The sequence below is a fragment of the Nerophis ophidion genome, unplaced genomic scaffold (genome assembly GCF_033978795.1).
Source record: "Nerophis ophidion isolate RoL-2023_Sa unplaced genomic scaffold, RoL_Noph_v1.0 HiC_scaffold_118, whole genome shotgun sequence".
NCBI classification, from domain to species: Eukaryota; Metazoa; Chordata; class Actinopteri; order Syngnathiformes; family Syngnathidae; genus Nerophis; species Nerophis ophidion.
Window position 1 is genome coordinate 157,958 of NW_026907040.1, and position 21,594 is coordinate 179,551.

Genomic DNA, 21,594 nt, shown 5'->3' on the forward strand with positions numbered 1-21,594 from the left:
TCGTAGAGACATGAAACAAAAACCACTATGTAGGTCTGACTTAGACCTACATTTGAATAATTAACATACTTTGGCAAAAATCAACAGGAAGCTTGATATTTTCACTTCAATACAACAACTGCATTACTTTCACGATGCATTAAATAGTGTCACCAAGGCTTCTCCTGCCGTGGGGCTCGGGGACAGCAACCCAAGGCGCGCTGGCACCTTCGCACCCTAATTTGACCCCCTTAACATGCTTCAAAACTCACCAAATTTTACACACATATCAGGACTGGCAAAAACTGCCATCTAATAAAAAACCAAACCCCAAAAATCTAAATTGCGCTTAGCGCCCCCTAGGAAAAAACCCAGACAAAACTGCATGTAACTTCTGTTAGAAATGTCGTAGAGACATGAAATAAAAACCTCTATGTTGGTTTGACTAAGATCGGGACCCGGGACACGGCGGCGGCGGCCAACGGCGGACCCGACCAACGCTGCTTGCAGCTTTAATTAGGGTCCGCCCTGCAATGGCAAAGGACATCCATGTCCTTTGCCATGCAAGGACCCTATTGAATCTGCTGCGTTTTATTATTAGGGTCCGCCCTGCAATGGCAAAGGACATCCATGTCCTTTGCCATGCAAGGACCCTATTGAATCTGCTGCGTTTTATTAGGGTCCGCCCTGCAATGGCAAAGGACATCCATGTCCTTTGCCATGCAAGGACCCTATTGAATCTGCTGCGTTTTATTATTATTATTGTTTATTCCGCACCTTCTCACCCTAATTTGACCCCCTTAACATGCTTCAAAACTCACCAAAGTTGACACACACGTCGGTCTACCGGGACACCCCAACATATTAAGCAACCATACCCCAAAAATTAAAATTGCGCACTAGCGCCCCCTAGGAAAAAAAACAAAACAGACTGCTTGTAACTTCCGTCAGGAATGTCGTAGAGACATGAAACGAAAACCTCTGTGTAGGTCTGACTTAGACCTACATTTCCAATAAAAAACGTCTATACCCAAAATCAACAGAAATTTTGCAAAAACTCATTCAAAGCAAAATTTTTACAAAAAAATGCTATTTTTGCCTCTTTGAGCTGTAATTTGACCCCCTTAACATGCTTCAAAACTCACCAAACTTGGCAGACACATCAGGACTAGCAGAAATTGCAATCTAATGAAAAAAAAAAAAAAAAAAACTCAAAATTGCGCTCTAGCGCAATTTTTCAATAAAACATGGAAAATACTGCTTCCAGGAAGAAACCACAGACAAAACTGCTTGTAACTTCGGGTAGGAATGCCGGAAAGACATGAAACAAAAACTTCTATGTAGGTCTCACTTAGACCTACATTTTAATAATTGACAGCTAGCAGAAAAAATCAACAGGAAGTTGGCAATTACCCCTTCAAAATAAAAGTTTTGTGAAAACCCGTCACCTTTCTTCAAAAGTTATCTCCTCTGAGCGCGTTTGTCGTTTCGGCTTCAAACTCGCACAGGAGAGAGTTTGAACCCTTCTAAATAAAAGTATAGATCAAAGTTTTGATAAGTTTTAAGGTTTTGATTTTACGCGCCTTCAAAGATCCGCTGCGCAAAGTTTCCTAAAAAATGTCATTTTCGCCTCTTTGAGCTGTAATTTGACCCCCTTAAAATGCTTCAAAACTCACCAAACTTGGCACACACATCAGGACTGGCAACAATTGCGAGCTGATGAAAAAACCAAACTCCAAAACTCAAAATTGCGCTCTAGCGCCCCCTAGGAATACAACACAGACAAACTGCTCCTAGGAAGAAAACAAAGACAAAACTGCTTGTAACTTCCGGTAGGAATGTCAGAGAGACATGAAACAAAAACCACTATGTAGGTCTGACCTAGACCTACATTTGAATAATTAACATACTTTGGCAAAAATCAACAGGAAGCTAGATATTTTCACTTCAATACAACAACTGCATTACTTTCACAATGCATTAAATAGTGGGACGAAGGCGTCTTAAGCCCTGGGGCTCGGGGACAGCAACCCAAGGCGCGCTCGCACCTTCGCACCCTAATTTGACCCCCTTAACATGCTTCAAAACTCACCAAATTTGACACTCACATCGGTATGGAGCGGCAGACCAACTTATTAAGCAACCAAACCCCAAAAATGAAAATTGCGCGCTAGCGCCCCCTAGTAAGAGACAAAACACAGACTGCTTGTAACTTCCGTTAGGAATGTTGTAGAGACATGAAACAAAAACCTCTGTGTAGGTCTGACTTAGACCTACATTTCCAATAAAAATGTCTATACCCAAAATCAACAGAAATTTTGCAAAAACTCATTCAAAGCAACATTTACGCAAAAAATGCTATTTTTGCCTCTTTGAGCTGTAATTTGACCCCCTTAAAATGCTTCAAAACTCACCAAACTTGGCACACACAACAGGACTGGCAGAAATTGCGATCTAGTGAAAAAAACAAACCTTAAAACTCAAAATTGCGCTCTATTGCAATTTTTGAAAAAAACACAGAAAAACTGCTCCTAGGAAGAGGAAACGGATAAAACTGCTTGTAACTTCTGGTAGGAACGTCGGACAGACATGAAACAAAAACCTCTATGTAGGTCTCACTTAGACCTACATTTTGATAGGTGACATCTTTCAGTTAAAATCAACAGGAAGTTGGCAATTACCCCTTCAAAATAAAAGTTTTGTAAAAAGCCGTCACCTTTTTCCAGACAAAACTGCTTGTAACTTCTGTTAGGAATGTCGTAGAGACATGAAACAAAAACCTCTATGTAGGTCTGACTTAGACACTTCTATACCTAAAATCAACAGGAAGTTGACAAAAACCCCTTCAAAACCAAATTTTCGCAAAATATGCCTTTTTTGCCTCTTTGAACTGAAATTTGACCCCCTTAAAATGCTTCAAAGTGCAAGTTAAAGCTATACAATGCCAAGTGAAAGCCATTTATCAACAACATCCAGAAATGCAAATCTGTAATTTGACCCCCTTAACATGCTTCAAAACTCCCCAAATTTGACACACACGTCGGTATGGAGCGGCAGACCAACTTATTAAGCAACCAAACCCCAAAAATGAAAATTGCCCGCTAGCGCCCCCTAGGAAGAGACAAAAAACAGACTGCTTGTAACTTCCGTTAGGAATGTCGTAGAGACATGAAACAAAATCATCTATGTAGAACTGACTTAGACCTAGATTCCCCATTTGAAAGTTCTATACCTAAAATCAACAGGAAGTTGACAAAAACCCCTTCAAAACCAAATTTTCGCAAAATATGCCATTTTTGCCTCTTTGAACTGAAATTTGACCCCCTTAAAATGCTTCAAAGTGCAAGTTAAAGCTATACAATGCCAAGTGAAAGCCATTTATCAACAACATCCAGAAATGCAAATCTGTAATTTGACCCCCTTAACATGCTTCAAAACTCCCCAAATTTGACACACACGTCGGTATGGAGCGGCAGACCAACTTATTAAGCAACCAAACCCCAAAAATGAAAATTGCCCGCTAGCGCCCCCTAGGAAGAGACAAAAAACAGACTGCTTGTAACTTCCGTTAGGAATGTCGTAGAGACATGAAACAAAATCATCTATGTAGAACTGACTTAGACCTAGATTCCCCATTTGAAAGTTCTATACGTAAAATCAACAGGAAGTTGGCAAAAACCCCTTCAAATTTTTTTTTTTCGCAAAATATGCATTTTTTGCCTCTTTCAGCTGTAATTTGAGCCTCTTAAAATGCTTCAAAACTCACCAAACTTGGCACACACATTAGGACTGGCAGAAATTGCGATCTAATGAAAAAAAAAAAAAAAACTCAAAATTGCGCTCTTGCGCAATTTTTTAATAAAACACAGAAAAAACTGCTTCGAGGAAGAATACACAGACAAAACTGCTTGTAACTTCCGGTAGGAATGTCAGAGAGTCCCTACCTCAATTTGGAACTTTTTTTCTCATCATGTATTTCCGAACCTTGGAGGCCTAAAATTTTTTATATTGTGGAATTATAACATTGATAGAATTCCTGTTGCGCTCTCAAACTTCCACAAACAAGCCCTTCTAGCATGGTCTCTTATATACAAGCACCATTTTTCACCTACCAAATATTTCATCTGGAACAATAAAGACATATGTTACAAAAGGAAATCTATTTTCCTCAACAATTTGTTCTACAATACCATTGATTTAGTGAGTCAGCTTTTCAATAAGGAAGGTCACATTTTTATTTACCAATAATTTCTTAACCATTTTAAAATACCGATTATTGTTTTTCTTTATTTTTTTGTACAGGCGTGAAACAGGACAGTCGCGTGCCGGTTAGGGACCCCTGCGACAGAGAGCCAATCACAGTACCTCTCTCACGGACCCCGGCGACAGAAAGCCAATCACAGTACCTCTCTCACGAGTCACAACCCCTCTGTAACCAATGTAGGTTCGTGAGAGAGGTGCTGTGATTGGCTCTTTTTTCTTTTTTTCAATCACATAAATACCCTGCCTCGCCCTTTTTAGAGTTCTCTCTGATCTCATTTCCAGGTAAGTTGCTGTTGTTTTTTTTCTCCCCTTGTGGTTTGGCTACAATTGTTCTTTGCTGACAATTAACAAATCAACTTTGTTCAGTAGTTCATCATATTCTAGGGATCCTACATAAATATATCTCTATTGTATTATCTTTTGTTCATTAGTTGGAGGGGTTTGGTTGACCGGTAGCTACTATGTTGTAGGACACACTTCTTAAGATGGCTGCCGGCTAGTTCGAAGAATTTATGACAATCCATGACCCATCTGGTAATTTCGTTGACATCCATCCAGCAGAGTTACATCTTCATGTTTATAAGGAAGATAAACATCAAACAGCTGGATTATTTATGTGATTTTGGCCCAGATGGAGACTTTTTGATGATATTTTTTCCACTTGGAGAAATGGGCCTCTGATGATCTGCACGTGTTTTTGACTAAACCTTACATATTTTTAATGGGCGGTTAGCATCGGGTTTTAATCCCGTTTCCTCTTATGTTTCTGGTCCGATTGAATTTCTTTTTATGGCGAGTCTTTATTTAGGGTATTTACATATGGTGTCTGAATGTTGTGGCGTTTTAAGGCCATCTGCACTTTGTATGCTACAGTTAAGGGTATATTACAGTGAAATTATTTTTTCCATGCTCTTCTGTTTTTGCGTGCAGTGGGATCCAATAACTTGTTGCTGAATCTAATACACTGTTACAAAAAATACAACAATTTGATTAGCTCTGATGTACATTAACAATAAGTTGCACAGAAAATTTCATTAGTTATGGAACAAGTATCTGTACAAGTAAAAGTATAGGAAGTAATGAATATTAAGGTGTCTACTGTTCTTTTGGCAGTTGAGTAGTGACAGTTGTATGAACAGAGATAATCAAACGGTATGACTTCTTTATAGTCTTGTTTTTACATTATTTACAGTCTTTGAATTCAGAGTATTGTAGTCCGGTAATATCCGAAAATTATTTTAACTAATCATTTTAATTATGATGTCAGGTTTGGTACAGGTGTGATGCTGGTGTGGCTACAGTGTGCACGTCTGAGGTTGCTCACATGTGCTCCACTGAATTCTCAGGGAGTTTGTGCGTTTGCTCACAAACATGCAAAATTTGAGGGAACATTGGCCACTGCCCCTCTTTTTTTGTCTTGTATATGCTGTGTGCGTTTACAGCAACTGCTTTCTGGTCATTATTAATAAAAGAATATGCTAGAGATGTTCTGTAGCAGTACTGAGGTCATTTGAATGTTAATGCTGTTATAAGAGGATGTCTTTAATGCGGTTTGCCTGTTTTACAACCCTTTTGAAAGTGCAAGGTTATAGAAATATACACAATTTGCTGTTAAATAGAACCTATGTCTATTCTCTGATTCCAGGTTGTGTGCGCTGCTTCTGGTGATTTTTTTCAGAGTTGTGAGCACCAAAATTGACAGACACGCATATACATAACAGATATACATAAATCAAACACTGACACACTCACTGAAAAAGCACACACACTCACTGGACACACAGTTCCTGCTAAGGTGAGTTTGATTTATTTTATTTATTGAAATGATGAGGGGAAAAAAAACAGTCACTTATTCATTTTCTGCCATACAAACCTGCCCAAAAGCAACTTGTCATCTGTCACCAACACGCATACCACTAAGCCACTGGTGCGTTTATGGCTGCACAAAAAGTCGGACAACTCAAACCCCACACAAAGTTACATTATGACTCCTCTGTCATACATGTATTTATTTTACTCTCATTTATTATTCATGTTAATTTATTGATATTAATCATAGATTGCTGTTATGCGAGAAAGTTACAGTAATGACACTTCATATGCTTACATTTCATTGTGCAACATGAGGAAGTTTAAGGGGAACTATATATGCTCTGAAAGGGGTACAAATTATTTCTAAAACAGGACCCCCACCCAGACATATTGTACAATACTATTCCATAGCTTATGAAGATCAAGATTTCTTTTATTTTCATTACAATTGGGCCTAATCACTAATATTACAAAATAATCTCATAAAAATGATTCCTCATTTGAGTGTTATTATAAAAGATTGGTTTGAGACAGTGCTGCTGGTATTGCCACATGTGATGTTGCTCACAAGTGCTCCACTGAATGCTCAGGGAGTTTTGGTATCTGCTCAGACACATGAACAATTGGAGGGAACATTGGTCTTAACCCTATGTGGAAGAATGTTGACAACGTTTCACTCTGATCTTTGTGTTTTCTTTGCGACCATTTAACAGCTCTCTGTGTTTTCTTTGCGACCATTTAACAGCTCTCTGTGTGTGTGTGTGTGTGTGGGGGTGTGTGTGTTTAGATGCCGCGTGTCAAGGGCCACAGGCGGGCACTAGCTGCCAGGACCAAGATGGCAGAGCGGCAGTCATTGACCCCCGTGCCTCCTGTCCCCGAGTTCGTCGCTCGTAAGTCTTGCACAGCTTAGCGTATGCTTTATAGCAGGGGTGTTCAAAGTGCGGCCCACAGGTCATTTTTAAAGGCCCCACGACACATTTGAAAATTACGTTTGAAAAAAATTACATACATTAAAAGTGGTATTTAAAGAGCAAACAGGTGAAATGTGGCAATGTTTACTCTAATCACACAAAGCTGTCAGGTAGGCTGTTCTTTCTGCTTTGTAGGTACTATTCACATATAGATGAGCATGTGTTAAAGACACAATCTCTTATCTTCATTACATAGGACGCGGCAATTTGTTGGAATTTTACTCATAAGTTTAAATACATTTTTCACAAATATTCTCCATAGAAAAAACAGAAGCTATAACGAAGAACTAAATTAAAATTTCTTATTCTTTACAATAACAAAAAAATAATACTTTAACATTGATTTATATTGTCAGATTCCTAAAATCATTTTTAAGGTTGTATTTTCTTTCTGAATCAAAGTAAAAAATGAAGTTATTTAAACAAGTGGGGACCAAGTATTTAAAATATTTTCTTTGATTTTCTATTTCTATTTAAGTTTTGTCTCTCTTTGAATTAAAACTGTCGAGCAAAGCGAGACCAGCTAGCTATTAAATCAATAACATTTTGAAAATAGAGGCAGCTTACTGGTAAGTGCTACTATTTGAGCTATTTTTAGAACAGGGCAGCGGCCTACTCATCTGGTCCTTATGGGCTACCTGCTTTATAGGTACTCTTCAAATGTAGATGAGCATGTGTTTAACACACAATCCATTACATAGGACGTGGCACTGGCTTCCGCCACCGCGTGCGAAGGTGGCCGACTTCGGTCCTGACTGGCCGTCAGGTGAAGTTTGTCCCTCCAACTTTCCACCCGGAGAAGAAGGTACTAGTTCTTCTCTTTTGTAAAGACTGCGTTGGTTTTTAGGAGTCATGGTTCTTTTGTCTGTTCTAAGGCAAAGTGTTTGTTGTTTCAGACTGTCTTCGTCATCGGCTGCTCCCACCTGAGAGGCCTGGTCGATAAGGATGTCGTCTTACCCAAGGTACCTCTCTCTTTTTCTTTTCTGTCTGTTCCAGGTGGAGGTGCAGCTGACCTGAAGAAAGAGGTGGGGGGCCTGCAGTTCACGTGGACCCCGGATGTCGTCTGCGTGCTGGCCCCGAGCAACGACCTGAACCGTGGGCCCCTCTACGCTGGTCAGGAGTTCGGCATGCTCCTGACCAGTGTCCGCAGCCGCTGGCCCAATGTGCGTTTGTTTCCACTTTTTGTTGTATATTACTGTACAGCCGTTTTCAGCAGCCAGTGTTTATTTTATTTTAAGATATAGATGTTCTAAAATGTCTGTCTGTAGGTGTTTGTTTTGGACTTCCCCCCGCGTCTGAACAAGCCCGTGGGCCTGCAGGATCGGCTGCGTCAGGAGCACCACCGTGTCGCAACACGCATGGGTATGTTCATGCTTTTATCTTTGCGCTGGTGCAATTTTAATGTCTGAAAGTATGATTTTCCTTAAATTTGGATCAGGTCTCCCATATGTGGCTGTGGCCAGCAGTTTCCCGCTGGATCGGTTGGAGCTGTGGTGTTCGGACGGCGTAAGTACAGCAAATGTACAGTTGTTATGACAGCCTAATTTGATTTCTGGTGTTTGATAGACTTATGGAGCCAATGTGTTCTGTATCTGTTATTCAGGTGCACCTCAGTGACACAGGTGGCTCGCCCATCCTGGTGAAGCTGTTGTGCGACGCTGCGCTCACCCTGTTCGCACCTGACCCCCCTGCGTCTCCTTCCCTGTTCGCACCTGACCCCCCTGCGTCTCCTTCCCTTCGTCGGACGGACGGCCTAGATCCCCGGACGTGGCCTGGGGTTGGTGATGAGGGAAAGGTAATGTGTTGCAGTGGGCCGCTGTCTTTGTACTTTGACAGTGCACATTTTTATAAGACGAGGTTCTCAAAGGACAAAATAGGAGTGAATGATAGGTGTTGCTGATTAACAGCTAAGACAGTCATGTATTTAGACAGCTTTTTTATGTTATCGTATGCTAAGTATAAGCATAGTTTTGATTATATTTAGTTGTCACAAACATCAAAATTAATAGTGAATGTTTTATTGGAGTGTGCTATGCATGTCTCTTAACGAGTTGGCTGAAACCTTTGAAAGTTGCCACAGTCTCCGGCTATGGTTTGCGCAAACTTTTCTCATTCTGTATACATTAAATAAACTGACTTGTTTTTGGGTCAATCACAACCGTAACAGTGTAATACTGCACTTTTCCTGTTTAGATGGCCTACGTCACTGCATCTGCTGATTTTTGGAGGAAGATGGCAGAGCGGCAGTCATGGACCCCAATGCCCCCTGTCACAAAGGTCCTCGCTCGTAAGTGTCATTGTTCAAATAATGATTTAAAATCGATGGTGTTATGACTTGTTGACCTTTTTAAGGCTCTATTATGTAATCTCAAATATCCCACTTATAAATTTTATTGGGTGAAAATATTGCATATTTAGTTTTTTTTCTTTCAAAAAAGGGTTTTCTTTGACAAAAAGAGTGTAGAATTTCTCTCTTTAAATTTATATTGACAGACATAATGTTGACCTACAGCAGGGGTGTCCAAAGTGTGGCCCGAAGGCCATTTGCGGCACGCGTGTTATTTTTTATGGCACATTTTCAAAACACGATTGAAAAGATATTAACATTAAAAGTGGTCTTTATGAATTATTGACCTATTCAAGGCTCCAATTACACCAGATTTAATATTTTGAGATTTTTGGGGGGAATAAATTGCATATTTTAGCAGGTCCTAAAACTAACCTACAAAACATTTTTTCTCTAATATTGTCTTTCTGAAGCTAGGTAAAAAAAAAAGACGACTTTATTTACACAAGTGAAAACCAAGTCTTTAAAACATTTGCTTGGCTTAACAAGTGTTTAACACGCTATCTCTTATATTCATTACATAGGGCATGTCACTGGGACGTCGCCACCTGCCCAGGTGGTGCCTGTGATGGGGCCACAACCCCTGCCCCAACGCAAACGCCGCCACAATCCCCAGAGTTGGATCACGGTTGGACAGAAGGGAAAGGTAATGTGTTGTTGTGGGTCGTTGTCTGTATTTTATAAGATGAGGCCTCCTTACAAGAAACAGGTGTTGCTGATTAAACAGCAAAGTTGTGTTTTTTGACATCTTTTTGATATCTTATGCTAGGTATAAGCCTATTTTGGGTGAGGTTTGTCACTGTCATCAGAAGAAAACAAAAACATTAAACGTTTTATCAGTGTGTTAGGCATGTCTCTTATTGAGTTGGCTGAAAGCTTTAGAAAAGTTGCCACACTCTCTGGCTATTGTTTGCTCACTAACCATTCTCATTCTGTATACATAAAATTAACTGACTTTTTTTTTGGTTTGTTTGGAAGGCTGGAACACAGCCGGTGCAACAGTCTTTTCCCATCCCGTCCAACCCTGTGTGGTTCAGCAGTCCTATCTTGGATGCCATGGAGGAGTTTGCTCCTTCCTCTGACTCTGACCGCACTGCTATCCCACCACCTAGCGAGGTGATGTGTCATAAACTTCTTTCTACTCATAGTGTCAATAACAAATCTAAGGGACGGGTGTATAATACGTGTGTATACAACTTTTTCTGTGTGTAATAATCCATCCTTCCATCTTCTACTGGTTATCCGGGCTTGGGTCGCGGGGGCAGCAGCCCAATCAGGGAAGCCCAGACTTCCCCTTCCTGAGCCACTTCCACCAGCTCTTACAGGGGACCACGAGGTGTTCCCTGGCCTGCTGAGAGACATAGTCTCTTCAGCTTGTCCTGGGTTTTCCTTGTGGTCTCCTACCGGTGGTACATATCCTGAACATCTCAACAGGAAAGCGTGCTAATAAAATTGCCAATTGGAGTCATCTTAGATGAAAAGTTGAAATGGAAAGCTCATATATTGCATGTGAAAAATGTTTCTAACACGGATTTGTTTTGAACAAGGTTAAATATTGTTTTCTGTATAACACATTGAGATTTTTGCTCAATTATCCTACCTTGTTTCAATTATCGTGCAGTAATATGGGGAAATAGATGTCCCAGAAATATAATGCCTTTATTTCTTCAACAGAAAGGAGCCATTTGTAACATTTTGACAGTAGGATTTAGAGACCACACAAATCTGCTCATTAGGTCAGGATTATTAAAACTAAAAGATATTGTAGAATTGAATACTCAAGTAATTATGTTCAAAGTGAGAAATAGTTCTTCCGAAGCACATATAAAAGTTAGTTGTGTTCACATCTGAGGATGAGAACCATTGAAGGTCGTATGACTTTAAACATCCAAGAGTGCAAACAAATTTGAAACAAATGTGCTTGTCTGTTGGTGTGAAAGCATGCAATTCTCTAAACAAAGACTTAAAGAGCTGTAAGAATATTATTGCTGTTAAAACGAGTTATTAAAAGACACAAATGGAAGCATATCCAAATGATTTTTGCTTTACATTGGACATGTCATTGTGGAAATGCTTAAAGGAAAACTAATAAGTACGTTGGAGTTCAGGTGTTGGTGGAGGGAACAGTTATAGTTTGTGTTAAAAGGTGGCAGATAAATAGATGATTCTTCCATCTGCTCCTTTCTGATCATGGAAATGTATAAAACAAAAAAGAGTCAATTTTATGTGTCATGTATATATGCATTTTCATGAAAGGGATAAAAATTGATGATGATGGAATGTTGGGACGTTTTTATCAGTACATGATACATAATTGTAAAATATCCAATAAAGTATGACTTAAACAGTCTCTATAAATGTCTTTTAATTTCAATAGGCTTCTCCTGGGAGATGTCGTCGGAGACGTGTGGCCATCAGGCGCGCCGGACGGAGGGAGCAGGTTGGTGTCCCCATTTTTTTCCCTTACTCTGCATCCACACAACTGGCGATCATTGGCGCTGCGGCAGCCCAGTGGGTGTTTAGATCATGACTTCATGTTGGGTGGTTTCTCTGCATCCGTTCCAACATGCTACAATGTTATTTATGTTTAATGACCTTCTTCCCACCAATACTCCCGGGATCTTCAGTTCCCATCGTCAAATCATGGCCCTCAGTACAGAGTTGCACTCATCACTTGTTGTGTGAACGTACAGTTAGTGTCAAGATGCACCATATGTACAATTTCAGGTGCCAGCGGTCCGTGGGGAGCCAGCAGTCATCAGGGAGGAGCCTTCTGTCCAAGAGGAAACCCAGTTGCCGCTGCAGGTCTTCAAAGAGGAGGTTGCTTCTGTTCCTCTCCGCAGTGATAGTGTTGGTGAACCTCAGTCTGTCCGGGAGGAGCCTGCTGTGGAGCCTTCTGTCCAGGAGGAAGCCCAGGTGCCTTTGCAGGTCTTCAAAGAGAAGGTTGCTTCTGTTCCTCTCCCCACTGATAGTGGTAGTGTTGGTGAAACTCAGTCTGTCCGCGGTCGTGTGGCAATGGTCGAGAGGGATCGTCGGGGAATTAGGTTAGCTAAGGTTGTGCGGGGATCTTTTCACCAGGGGGATAGCAGGTTTAGCTACGGAGGGATGCAATGCATGACAATTGCTTCAAGTAGTATAGCTAAGCATGTGGTGAAAAGCGTGTTTTCGTGGGAGACACAGGATCTCGATCGTATCCTGTATTCCGGAGACAAAGTTTACAGTAGTTTGCGCAACCTGGGTATATTTAGCCACCCGTCGAATTTTTTGTCGGTGCCGGATCTACCTACTAATGTAGTTATTGACGAGCAGTTGTTTAGTTTCCATTTTAGTCAACACCCAGCATTAGGTGCTGTGGGTGTTGAGCAGGAAGATGGTCCCTTTGTGACTTTGCGTAACGGATTAGAGGGAATTTTTAGAGAGTACAGCATGTGTCTGCTGACACTGGTAACATCTACATCTGCCATCATCCATGAGGATGGACAGTTTGCTGTGGTCGACAGTCACTCACGTAGTAGCTGTGGCCTGGTAGATGGCAATGGTACCAGTGTAATACTGCACTTTTCCTGTTTAGTTGACCTGCATCACTACATCTGTTGTTTGGCTGATGCTCTCAGTCCAGGGCTGAAGCCTTTTGAGCTGTGTGGCGTTAGGGTTAGTGTAGGTGCAAGTCCAGCGTTGTCTGGAGCGTCAGTAGAGACCTGCATCTTTGAGATGAACTCTGCTGCAGCACCTGAGGTTAGTGACAATGTTTGTGCCACCACCTCTTTGTTTGAGAGTGATGCAGGTCAAGCTGTGAGCCACGCGCAATCCGGTGTTTCTGTGGAGAGTGGCTTCATAGAGATGAGCACTGCTCCAGCACCGGGATTTAGTGACCATGAATACATTTTTGCAGCCCCATCTGTGTGTCAGAGTGCGGCTGGTGTTGAAGCGAGCCCAGCACTGTCTGGCGCTTCTGTCGTCACTCTTTTAAGTGAAGTTAGCAGTGGCTCAACAGTAGAATTTGTTGCCACTGATGGCAAAAAGCGTAAGATTTTTCCCCATGAACGCATGTCTAAACAATCCAAGCGTTTTGATAGCATTATAGCCAACTCTGATGTCGAGTTTATCACTGCATCAGAGAGTGGGAAACTGTTTTTCCGTCCCCTTGGTGATGATGTTTGTAGGGCTTTGTGTAGTCAATTAAAAGTAGATTTTATGAAAATTGGTGGTCTGGTGCATAGAGAGGTGGGCTACTTAGGTGTTCCCTGCCTTAGCGATAAAATAGTTCCGGATGGGAACTGCTTTTTCAGAGCTGTTTCTCAGGCTGTCAGTGGTTCACAGAAGAACCATCGTAAGATTAGACTGGCAGCCTGTAGAGAGCTAGAAAAGAATGAGGCTAGGTATCAGGGTCTTTTGAGGAGCGATATGTCTGTTTTAGAGTATATAAAGCAGTCCAGGATGAAGTGTGTCAAGACTTGGGCCACAGAGGTTGAAATCCAGGCCACTGCAGATAATTTAGGCATTGACATTTTTACATTTCATGATGGTCGTTGGCTCAGGTATAGTTGCAGCAGTAAGTGTTTGTCAGTGGACTGCATTTACTTGCAGAATGTCGGGGGCCAGCATTTTGACAATGTTGTTTGTGTTTTAAAGCCTGGACTGCAAAGTTGTTATGGTTATTGTAAATTAGGCTGGGATATAGGCTGTAGAACTAGGTCTTCTGTGAAAGGAGCGGGGCATGCAGTAGATGGGATAGATAGTCTAGATTCAGGTATAGATTTTAGAGAGGTAGTAAAAGACAGTACAATAAGTAGGGATTCCAGTGCTACAAAGTGTAATAAAATACTGCAGGATAGATTTAATGTTAGACGTCGAGAGAGACGTGCCCGGTTCTATAGGAAAATGTATAGTGATGACTTGAATTTCAGGGAGAGCTATAGATCACGAATTGTAGAGAAATACAGGGATAATATTGAACATAGGGCAATGGTTAAATTCAGGAGTAAAGTGGAGAGTAAAATAACATACAGGGATAATTTGGATCACAGGGTCAAGGCTAAATCTAGCAGTATAGGGAAATACAGGGATAATTTGAAACACAAGCAAAGGGTTAAAGCAAGCAGCGTAGCGAAATACAGGGATAATTTGAAACACAAGCAAAGGGTTAAAGCAAGCAGCGTAGGAAAATACAGGGATAATTTGCCACACAAACATAGGGTTAAACTAGCCAGCAAAAGGCAGTATAGTGTTAGTTCGAAACATAGGCAGCAAGTGATAGCTAGTGTACAGCTGAGTCGGAAGCAGAGGCTGGAGAGGTCTGTAGATTTTGGTTTTGTCATGGATAGTTTTTTGGATAAGGTTAGAAATGGACCGGATTACGTGTGTAGTGTTTGTCATAGGCTGCTGTTTAGATATCAGGTGCTGCGCTGTGAGAAGGAAGTATATGCAGCAAGTTTAGCAACGGCTGGCATTGCAAATAATTGCATTAGTGAGCATTATCTGCATAGTTGTGATAATTGTGTTGAGCCCTGTCTCCTTGTTGAGTCCAGAGGTCAGTTGTGGATTTGCTTTACTTGTCATAGTAAGATCAGTAAAGGTCAAATCCCAGCCGAATGTTGGAACAACGACTTAGCTTTAGACCCCGTTCCTCCAGAACTGGGATGTCTGAATAGCATAGAGCAGCACCTGATAGCTCCACGCATCCCTTTTATGAAGGTGTTGGCGTTGCCTAAGGGTGGTCAGAATGGTGTACATGGGCCCGTTACTTGTGTTCCGGCCAACATTGTACAAACCACCAATGTGTTGCCGCGGTCCAGTGCAGAGGGGTCTCTGCTTCAAGTTAAGTTAAAGCGGAAATTAACTTACAAAGGACACTACGAGTATCAATTTGTTGACTCGTGGCGTGTCAGGCGGGCTATAGAATACTTAAAGAGAACCAATGTCTTGTATGAAGACATTGAGTTCAACGAAGAATGGTTGAATGATTTTTGTAGGGAGGAAGAGGTTGGTGTAGAGGATGGTCAGGCTGGTCAGGATGACCAGGTTGTTGACAGACAGTCCGGTGAGGATGAGGCTGTAGAGCAGGAACTTGGGGAAGAAGAGGTATCAGAAGACATAGTACAAGATGAAATGTTACATGACAGACAACAGCACTGCATGTTTCAGGACACTTGTCTTATGCCTGTTGATATCGGTCAGGAAGCATTAGATCAGTATTTTGAGGATGTTTTATGTCTGGCCCCCGCGGAAGGTAATAGTCCGGTTAGAATGCTTTCTGACAAATTAAATGAGGCGATGTGTTTCCCGGTGCTGTTTCCGACGAGCACAAATACATTCCACACCAGCCGCATGCATCGCTTAACGTTGTCGCGCTATTTCAATAATCGGATAATGCATGCCGACGGCCGTTTTGCGCGCAATGTGGAATACATATTCTTTAGCCAGTACATGTCGGAAATGGACCAAGTCATAAGTAGCATTTCGGTCGCGATGCGTAAAGGTAAGGGGGGTCAGCATTCTCAGCAGATTAGCCCGGGCATGCTCAAAGACGACGAGTCTCTGAAGCGCATGCTGCAGTTCGATGACGGTTTTCGTTTCCTTCGGCCCATTCGCGGGACCCCGGCTTTTTGGTCTTCCGTTCAGAAAGACCTTATGGCTTGTGTCCGCCAATTGGGGATACCAACATGGTTCTGCTCTTTTTCTTCTGCTGATTTGCGCTGGCAGAATCTCCTTGCCAGCATCCTGAGACAGGAAGGCAGACAGCAGACAGTAGAACAGTTGGAGTGGGCCGATAGGTGCGAGCTGTTGCGTCGCAACCCGGTCACAGCTGCGAGGATGTTTGACTACAGGTGGCACTGTTTTTTGAAGGAAGTACTCATGTCCCCGTCTCAACCAGTTGGCAAGATTGTAGATTACTTTTATCGAATTGAGTTCCAGCAGCGTGGGTCCCCCCATGTTCATGCGCTGTTTTGGATTGAGGGAGCTCCCCAAATTTATAAAAACACAGACTTAGAAGTTGAAGAGTTTATTGACAAATATGTGACATGTGAGCTACCCTCTGCCGATGACACACTATCTGAAGTTGTGTCATCGGTTCAAACGCATTCGAAACGGCATTCAAAGTCATGTCGCAAAAATCTAACCAAATGCCGTTTCAATTTTCCTAAACCGGTCTCTGCACGCACGTTCATTTGCAAAATCAAAGAATGTGTTTGTCCTAAAAAAAGACCGGGGACAGAGGGTGATGAAAGTTCAGAAAACAGGCCGAAGTGCACCTGTTTTGTCGATGAGGGACCGAAGATGCCAAAGGAGGTTGCGCTGATGTTATTGGAGAGAGTGAAGAGAGCCATGGAGAGGGAGGAGCCTTTTGGTAGCGCAGAAGAGTTGTTTGCCAGTGTGGGCATCAGCCAGGAAGTCTTTGAGGTCGCTTATAGGCGGCTGGAGACTAAGAATAAGGTGGTTTATAGGCGAGGGGTAAACGACACCTGGGTTAACCAGTACAATAGGAACTTGTTGAAGTGTTGGAACGCGAACTTGGACATTAGCTTTGTCACTGACGCCTACGCTGTCATCATATACATAATCAAGTACATCACAAAGTCAGAGAGCGAAATGGGTCTGTTACTGAGCAATGCCCTTAACGAAGCTAATAGACTAGGAAATCTCTCTGCTAAAGACGCTTTAAAGAAACTGGGCAGTGTATATTTACACAACAGAGATGTCAGCGCTCAGGAGGCAGTGTATAGGCTAATGAGCATGCATTTGAAGGAATGTTCCAGGAAGGTCGTGTTTATTCCAACAGGGAATAACATTGTGCGGATGAGTTTACCCCTCAGCGTGTTGGTGCAAAGGGCTTCCTCAGAGGGTCTTAGGACGGAAAACATGTGGATGACGAGTGTTGTCGAGAGGTATAAGAACAGGCCCGATGATGACGTGTTTGAGGACATGTGCATAGCCACGTTTTGTTCAGAATATCGTGTCCTCTACAAGAATGAAAACTCAGACAATAAAATTGAACTTCAAGGGGGTTTAGGGTTCGTCTTGCGCCGAACGCGAAGTCAGTTTGCCGTCGTTCGCTATATGCGGTTTAAAGTAAACAAACAGGAGGAAGCCCACTTTCAGAGTTTGCTGCAGTTGTTCCTTCCTTATAGGACTGATTTAGAACTCAGGCCGGAAGGCTTTGAGTTCTACAAACAGTTCTATGAGGAAGGCTATGTGCTGGCTGGTGGGACCGTGCAGCCGGTGCAAGACGTCGTTGAGGAAAACAGGGCAAAATTTGAAGTGGACTGTTCCCGATTAGAGCATGCGCAGGAAATCGCGGACATGTTAGGAGGCAATGTCGATGAGGATGCGTGGGGGGACCTTTGTCCCGAACAGCAAGTCGAACACATGGAATGTTTAGAGGAGAGGCGGGAGCAGCAGCAGGGGGAAATTAGGGAAGAGCAGTTAGCTCAATCGGATGAAAATGTCCCCGATTTGTTTGTTGGTGGTAAAGAAGTAGCTCGATTGGAGAGAAACACCAACGTTTTGTCTAGAAGGGAGGGTTTAGCTCTGGTCCATTCTCTCAATGCGACGCAGAGGAGCATTTTCGATAGGATTAGGAAATGGTGCCTAGAAAAGGTGATGGGAAAAACCCCAGAACCTTTCCATGTGTTCGTAACTGGTGGGGCAGGTACTGGAAAAAGCCATTTGATTAGAGCTATCCAGTACGAGGCAGGTAGACTATTGTCGCGTCTGTACCAACCAGATGACACCTGCGTACTCTTAACTGCTCCCACAGGCATAGCTGCATACAGTTTACATGCAGCCACAATCCACCACACCTTCAGTATTGGCATGCAGGTTAGTTTACCGTATATCCCTCTGGGTGAAGATAAGATAAATTCCTTGAGGGCTCAATTTGGTCACCTACAAATTGTAATCATTGACGAAATTAGTATGGTAGATCATAATCTTTTAGCTTATGTGCATGGCCGCTTAAGGCAAATGAAACAGACGGGGGACTTTTCTCCATTTGGCAACGTTAGTGTTATAGCTGTTGGTGACTTTTATCAGTTGCCCCCCGTTAAAGGGAGGCCTTTGTACACCATGCAGGTGGGTGTGGACCTCTGGTGTCATTTTAAAAAGGTAGAACTAAAAACAGTGGTGAGGCAAAAAGATAGTGTATTTTCTGAGCTGCTAAATAGACTTAGAGTTCGGTCAAAGCAAACCCCCCTACTGCAAAGCGACATCGATATCCTCAAGTCCCGGGAGACAGGGGAAGAGAGCGCAGCTTTGCATATTTATCCCACAAATAGGCAAACCGGCGAGCACAATCTCAAGCGGTTATTCGCAATCTGTCCCGATTACCTTACAATCGAGGCACAGGATTTCATCAACAGTAGGAAGTCGGGCGAATTAGAGCGCATGGACGGGCATCACGCCAAAACTTCGTACACGTGTTTGGCCACCACTTTGTGTTTGGCTCCGAAAGCACGTGTAATGCTTTGCAAGAATGTTGACGTGGCAGACGGTCTGGTCAATGGCGCATGTGGAACGGTGACTCATATTCAAATTGAAGGAGATGAAGACTTCCCCAAAACAGTCTGTTAAATTTGACGACCCCAACATAGGCTCCCAGAGGAGGAAGCAACGTTCCCATGCTGCTGTGGAATGCCCGCATTCTACTGCCATTGATCCCGAGGAGGATTCGGCGACAAAACGCGGCGGTTTGCGTCGTCAGTTTCCTCTGAAACTCGCGTGGGCCTGCACTATTCACAAAGTGCAGGGTTTAACTGTAGAGGAGGCTGTCGTGTGTTTACGAAAAGTTTTTGCAGCTGGGCAGGCGTATGTCGCCCTCAGCCGTGTTAGGGATATCTCCGGCCTTGTCATTACAGATTTTGACGAAAAGGCCATTTACTGCAAGGACACCGTCAAGGAGGCATTGGATAGCATGCCCCAATTTCTCCTTGAACAGCCACAGCCTTCATTAGACACTCAGACTTTCTCTTTGTATTTAATGAACGTTCAAAATTTAACCTACCACATAGCTCATTTGGTGTCTTGCACGCAGCATTTACAGCCTAACTGTATTGCTGTCACAGAGACGTGGCTCAGTGCACAATCGTCAACAGACTGCGTCCAAATAGAGGGATACACTTTCCACAGTCGTCCCCGAGCCTTGTGTTACAGCAGCAATGATACCAAATTAGCTGAGATTAGAGCTCTAGAACATGGCGGAGTGGGTCTATATGTTGTAGATAATTCGGACTGTGAGATTCTGCAGGTGCCTGATTTAAATCTGGAGTGTTTAGTGTGCCTGTTTGCCAAAGAGAACATTTTGATGGCAGTAATTTATCGTCCGCCATGTTATCCAAATTCACTTTTTAAATCCAATCTGGTTAAGTTACTTGATTGGGCAAATCCTATCTGTAACACAATTGTTATAATGGGTGATTTTAATGAAGACCTTCTTAAACATTCATCAATTTCTAAATTAATGGGCCAAAATGGATTTAGTCAGCATGTAACACAAGCGACTACGGAGCATGGGACATTAATTGACCATGTTTATGTCAAAACAACACAGTATGCTGTGGATTGTGCAGTGGTGTCCACTTATTTCAGTGACCACGAAGCCATCCTGTGTGGTTTTCGTGCTCAAGATGAAGGCGATATGTTTGACGTGGATGTGTTTGCAGATGATTTTGCTGATGGAGGGGGACTTTTGGACGGCGAGTCTAAGATGGAGTAGGGTCAAACAGTCCCTAAACATCATCAAAATGATCTATAAACACATCGAAATATAACACCTTCATCTCGACCAGGAAAACCACTAGTAAATAGATAATTTATATGACGGACTGAAGGGGACAACATTTAGCTTGTAGATTGTAATGCGTTAGATTTGACCGACGGACTGAAGGGGACAACATTTAGCTTGTAAATGGTTTTGCATTAGAATAATTTCCTAGAAATGTGATGTGGAAATGTTTTTTGCTGCCTGCTTTTTTCTGTTATGTTGGTAAGTATTGTTAGTTTGGTGTTTGTATGTCTTGTGAGCATGTTTTGTTCTGTTTCTTTAAAACGCCACTGGTTCCTGTTTTTTTTCACTCTAGTTTTGTTTCCATTTGAACTCATTAGTTTCATCTGTCTCACGTTTTGGACTCATGCACCTGTTTCCGCGTCAATTACGCCTGGTTTTTCTGTTGGTCCTTCTGGTGTCATTGATTTTTTTCATGCTGTTTCATGCAATACTTCTGCTCTTCTCATGCTGCGTGCCTTATAGTTAGTGACTTTTTTTTCATGTCTATAGTTGAGGCTAATTGTTGTTGTTTTTTGTCTCCGCCTTGTGTGCGCCTTTTCTTTGCACCCTTCACGCCACGTCCCGTCACTTTCCTTTGCATAACATACTTCAACCACAGTCCTCCCTATGTCCCTTGGTTTTATTGTTGGTCCTTATGGTGTCGGTGCATTTTTCCCCTGCTCTGTTCATGCTGTTTCATGCACTTTTTGCTTGCAAGTTTGCATGCTGGGGGACAATGGATCAGCGTTCACGTCGCGTCCCCTGTCAGTACCCACGTTCACCTGGGGAAACCAATGATCCTACCTGTACATGTGTATATTCTCTCAGGGACTGTTTGCATGTCTTGTTTGTATGGGGTTTAAATGTACAGATACCAGGATACAGAGATGGTAGGTAATGTGCAGGTAATGATATATTGACTGGGTGATGGCAGGAAGCACCCGAGGATGTAGAGAATGTATGTATGTGTGTGTGTGTATGTATGTATATATATATATATATATATATATATATATATATATATATATATATATATATATATATATATATATATATATATATATATATATTACTAATGCAACAATATCTGCTGTTAATACAATTATTACTAATAATAATACATAATAGCTGCTACTACTACAATTGTGATTGGGACACTAATTTACCATGTTTATGTACCCCACCCCCCCGTCTTGTTTGTACCTCTCGCTGTATAGAAGGAGAGAACGTGATGGTGCGGAGCAGGAGCAATCCATACGGGGAAGAAACGAGAGACAGCAGCTTGTGCAACCCGGAAGAGAGTGAGAGGCAGACGCAGACAACGGGAAGGCTGAAAAGCAACACGCAAAAGACCTTAGTTTATTGAAAAATTAAACAAGTCTACACTACTTATTATTATTCTTTATTATTATTCCGCTCCTTCGCACCCCTAATTTGTCAAAATAAGTCAAAATTGCGCT

The 21,594-nt window shown here is 42.2% G+C and overlaps 2 protein-coding genes across 5 annotated transcripts in view; both read left to right on the forward strand.

The window, feature by feature from the left end:
• Window positions 1-21,594, forward strand: part of LOC133547484 (gastrula zinc finger protein XlCGF28.1-like) — a 229,426-nt gene that overhangs the window by 142,287 nt on the left and 65,545 nt on the right. The gene's annotated exons all lie outside the window — the stretch shown is intronic.
• On the forward strand, window positions 3,698-21,522 carry LOC133547483 (uncharacterized). Of its 4 annotated transcripts, none has more exons than XM_061893165.1 (13): window positions 3,698-6,037; window positions 6,842-6,944; window positions 7,727-7,830; window positions 7,922-8,188; window positions 8,294-8,387; window positions 8,464-8,531; window positions 8,629-8,820; window positions 9,219-9,312; window positions 9,897-10,018; window positions 10,351-10,488; window positions 11,750-11,812; window positions 12,100-12,315; window positions 21,352-21,522. In XM_061893165.1, exons 2-13 carry the CDS (start codon window positions 6,842-6,844, stop codon window positions 21,364-21,366), a joined length of 1,476 nt encoding a protein of 491 aa, XP_061749149.1. In that variant the 5' UTR covers window positions 3,698-6,037; the 3' UTR covers window positions 21,367-21,522. The 4 variants fall into 4 exon arrangements, with proteins under 4 accessions (XP_061749149.1, XP_061749150.1, XP_061749151.1 ...); XM_061893166.1 differs by having other exon boundaries at window positions 3,700-6,037; window positions 12,100-12,288; XM_061893167.1 differs by lacking the exons at window positions 11,750-11,812; window positions 12,100-12,315; window positions 21,352-21,522 and adding an exon at window positions 10,638-11,673 and having other exon boundaries at window positions 3,706-6,037.

Excerpts from the sequence above, each read along its gene's own strand:
- LOC133547483 (XM_061893165.1), top strand. The coding sequence starts at position 6,842 with ATGCCGCGTGTCAAGGGCCACAGGCGGGCACTAGCTGCCAGGACCAAG. Across the intron at positions 6,945-7,726 it reads TGTCCCCGAGTTCGTCGCTC|GACGTGGCACTGGCTTCCGC; the intron begins GTAAGTCTTGCA and ends TCCATTACATAG. Across the intron at positions 10,019-10,350 it reads CGGTTGGACAGAAGGGAAAG|GCTGGAACACAGCCGGTGCA; the intron begins GTAATGTGTTGT and ends TTTGTTTGGAAG.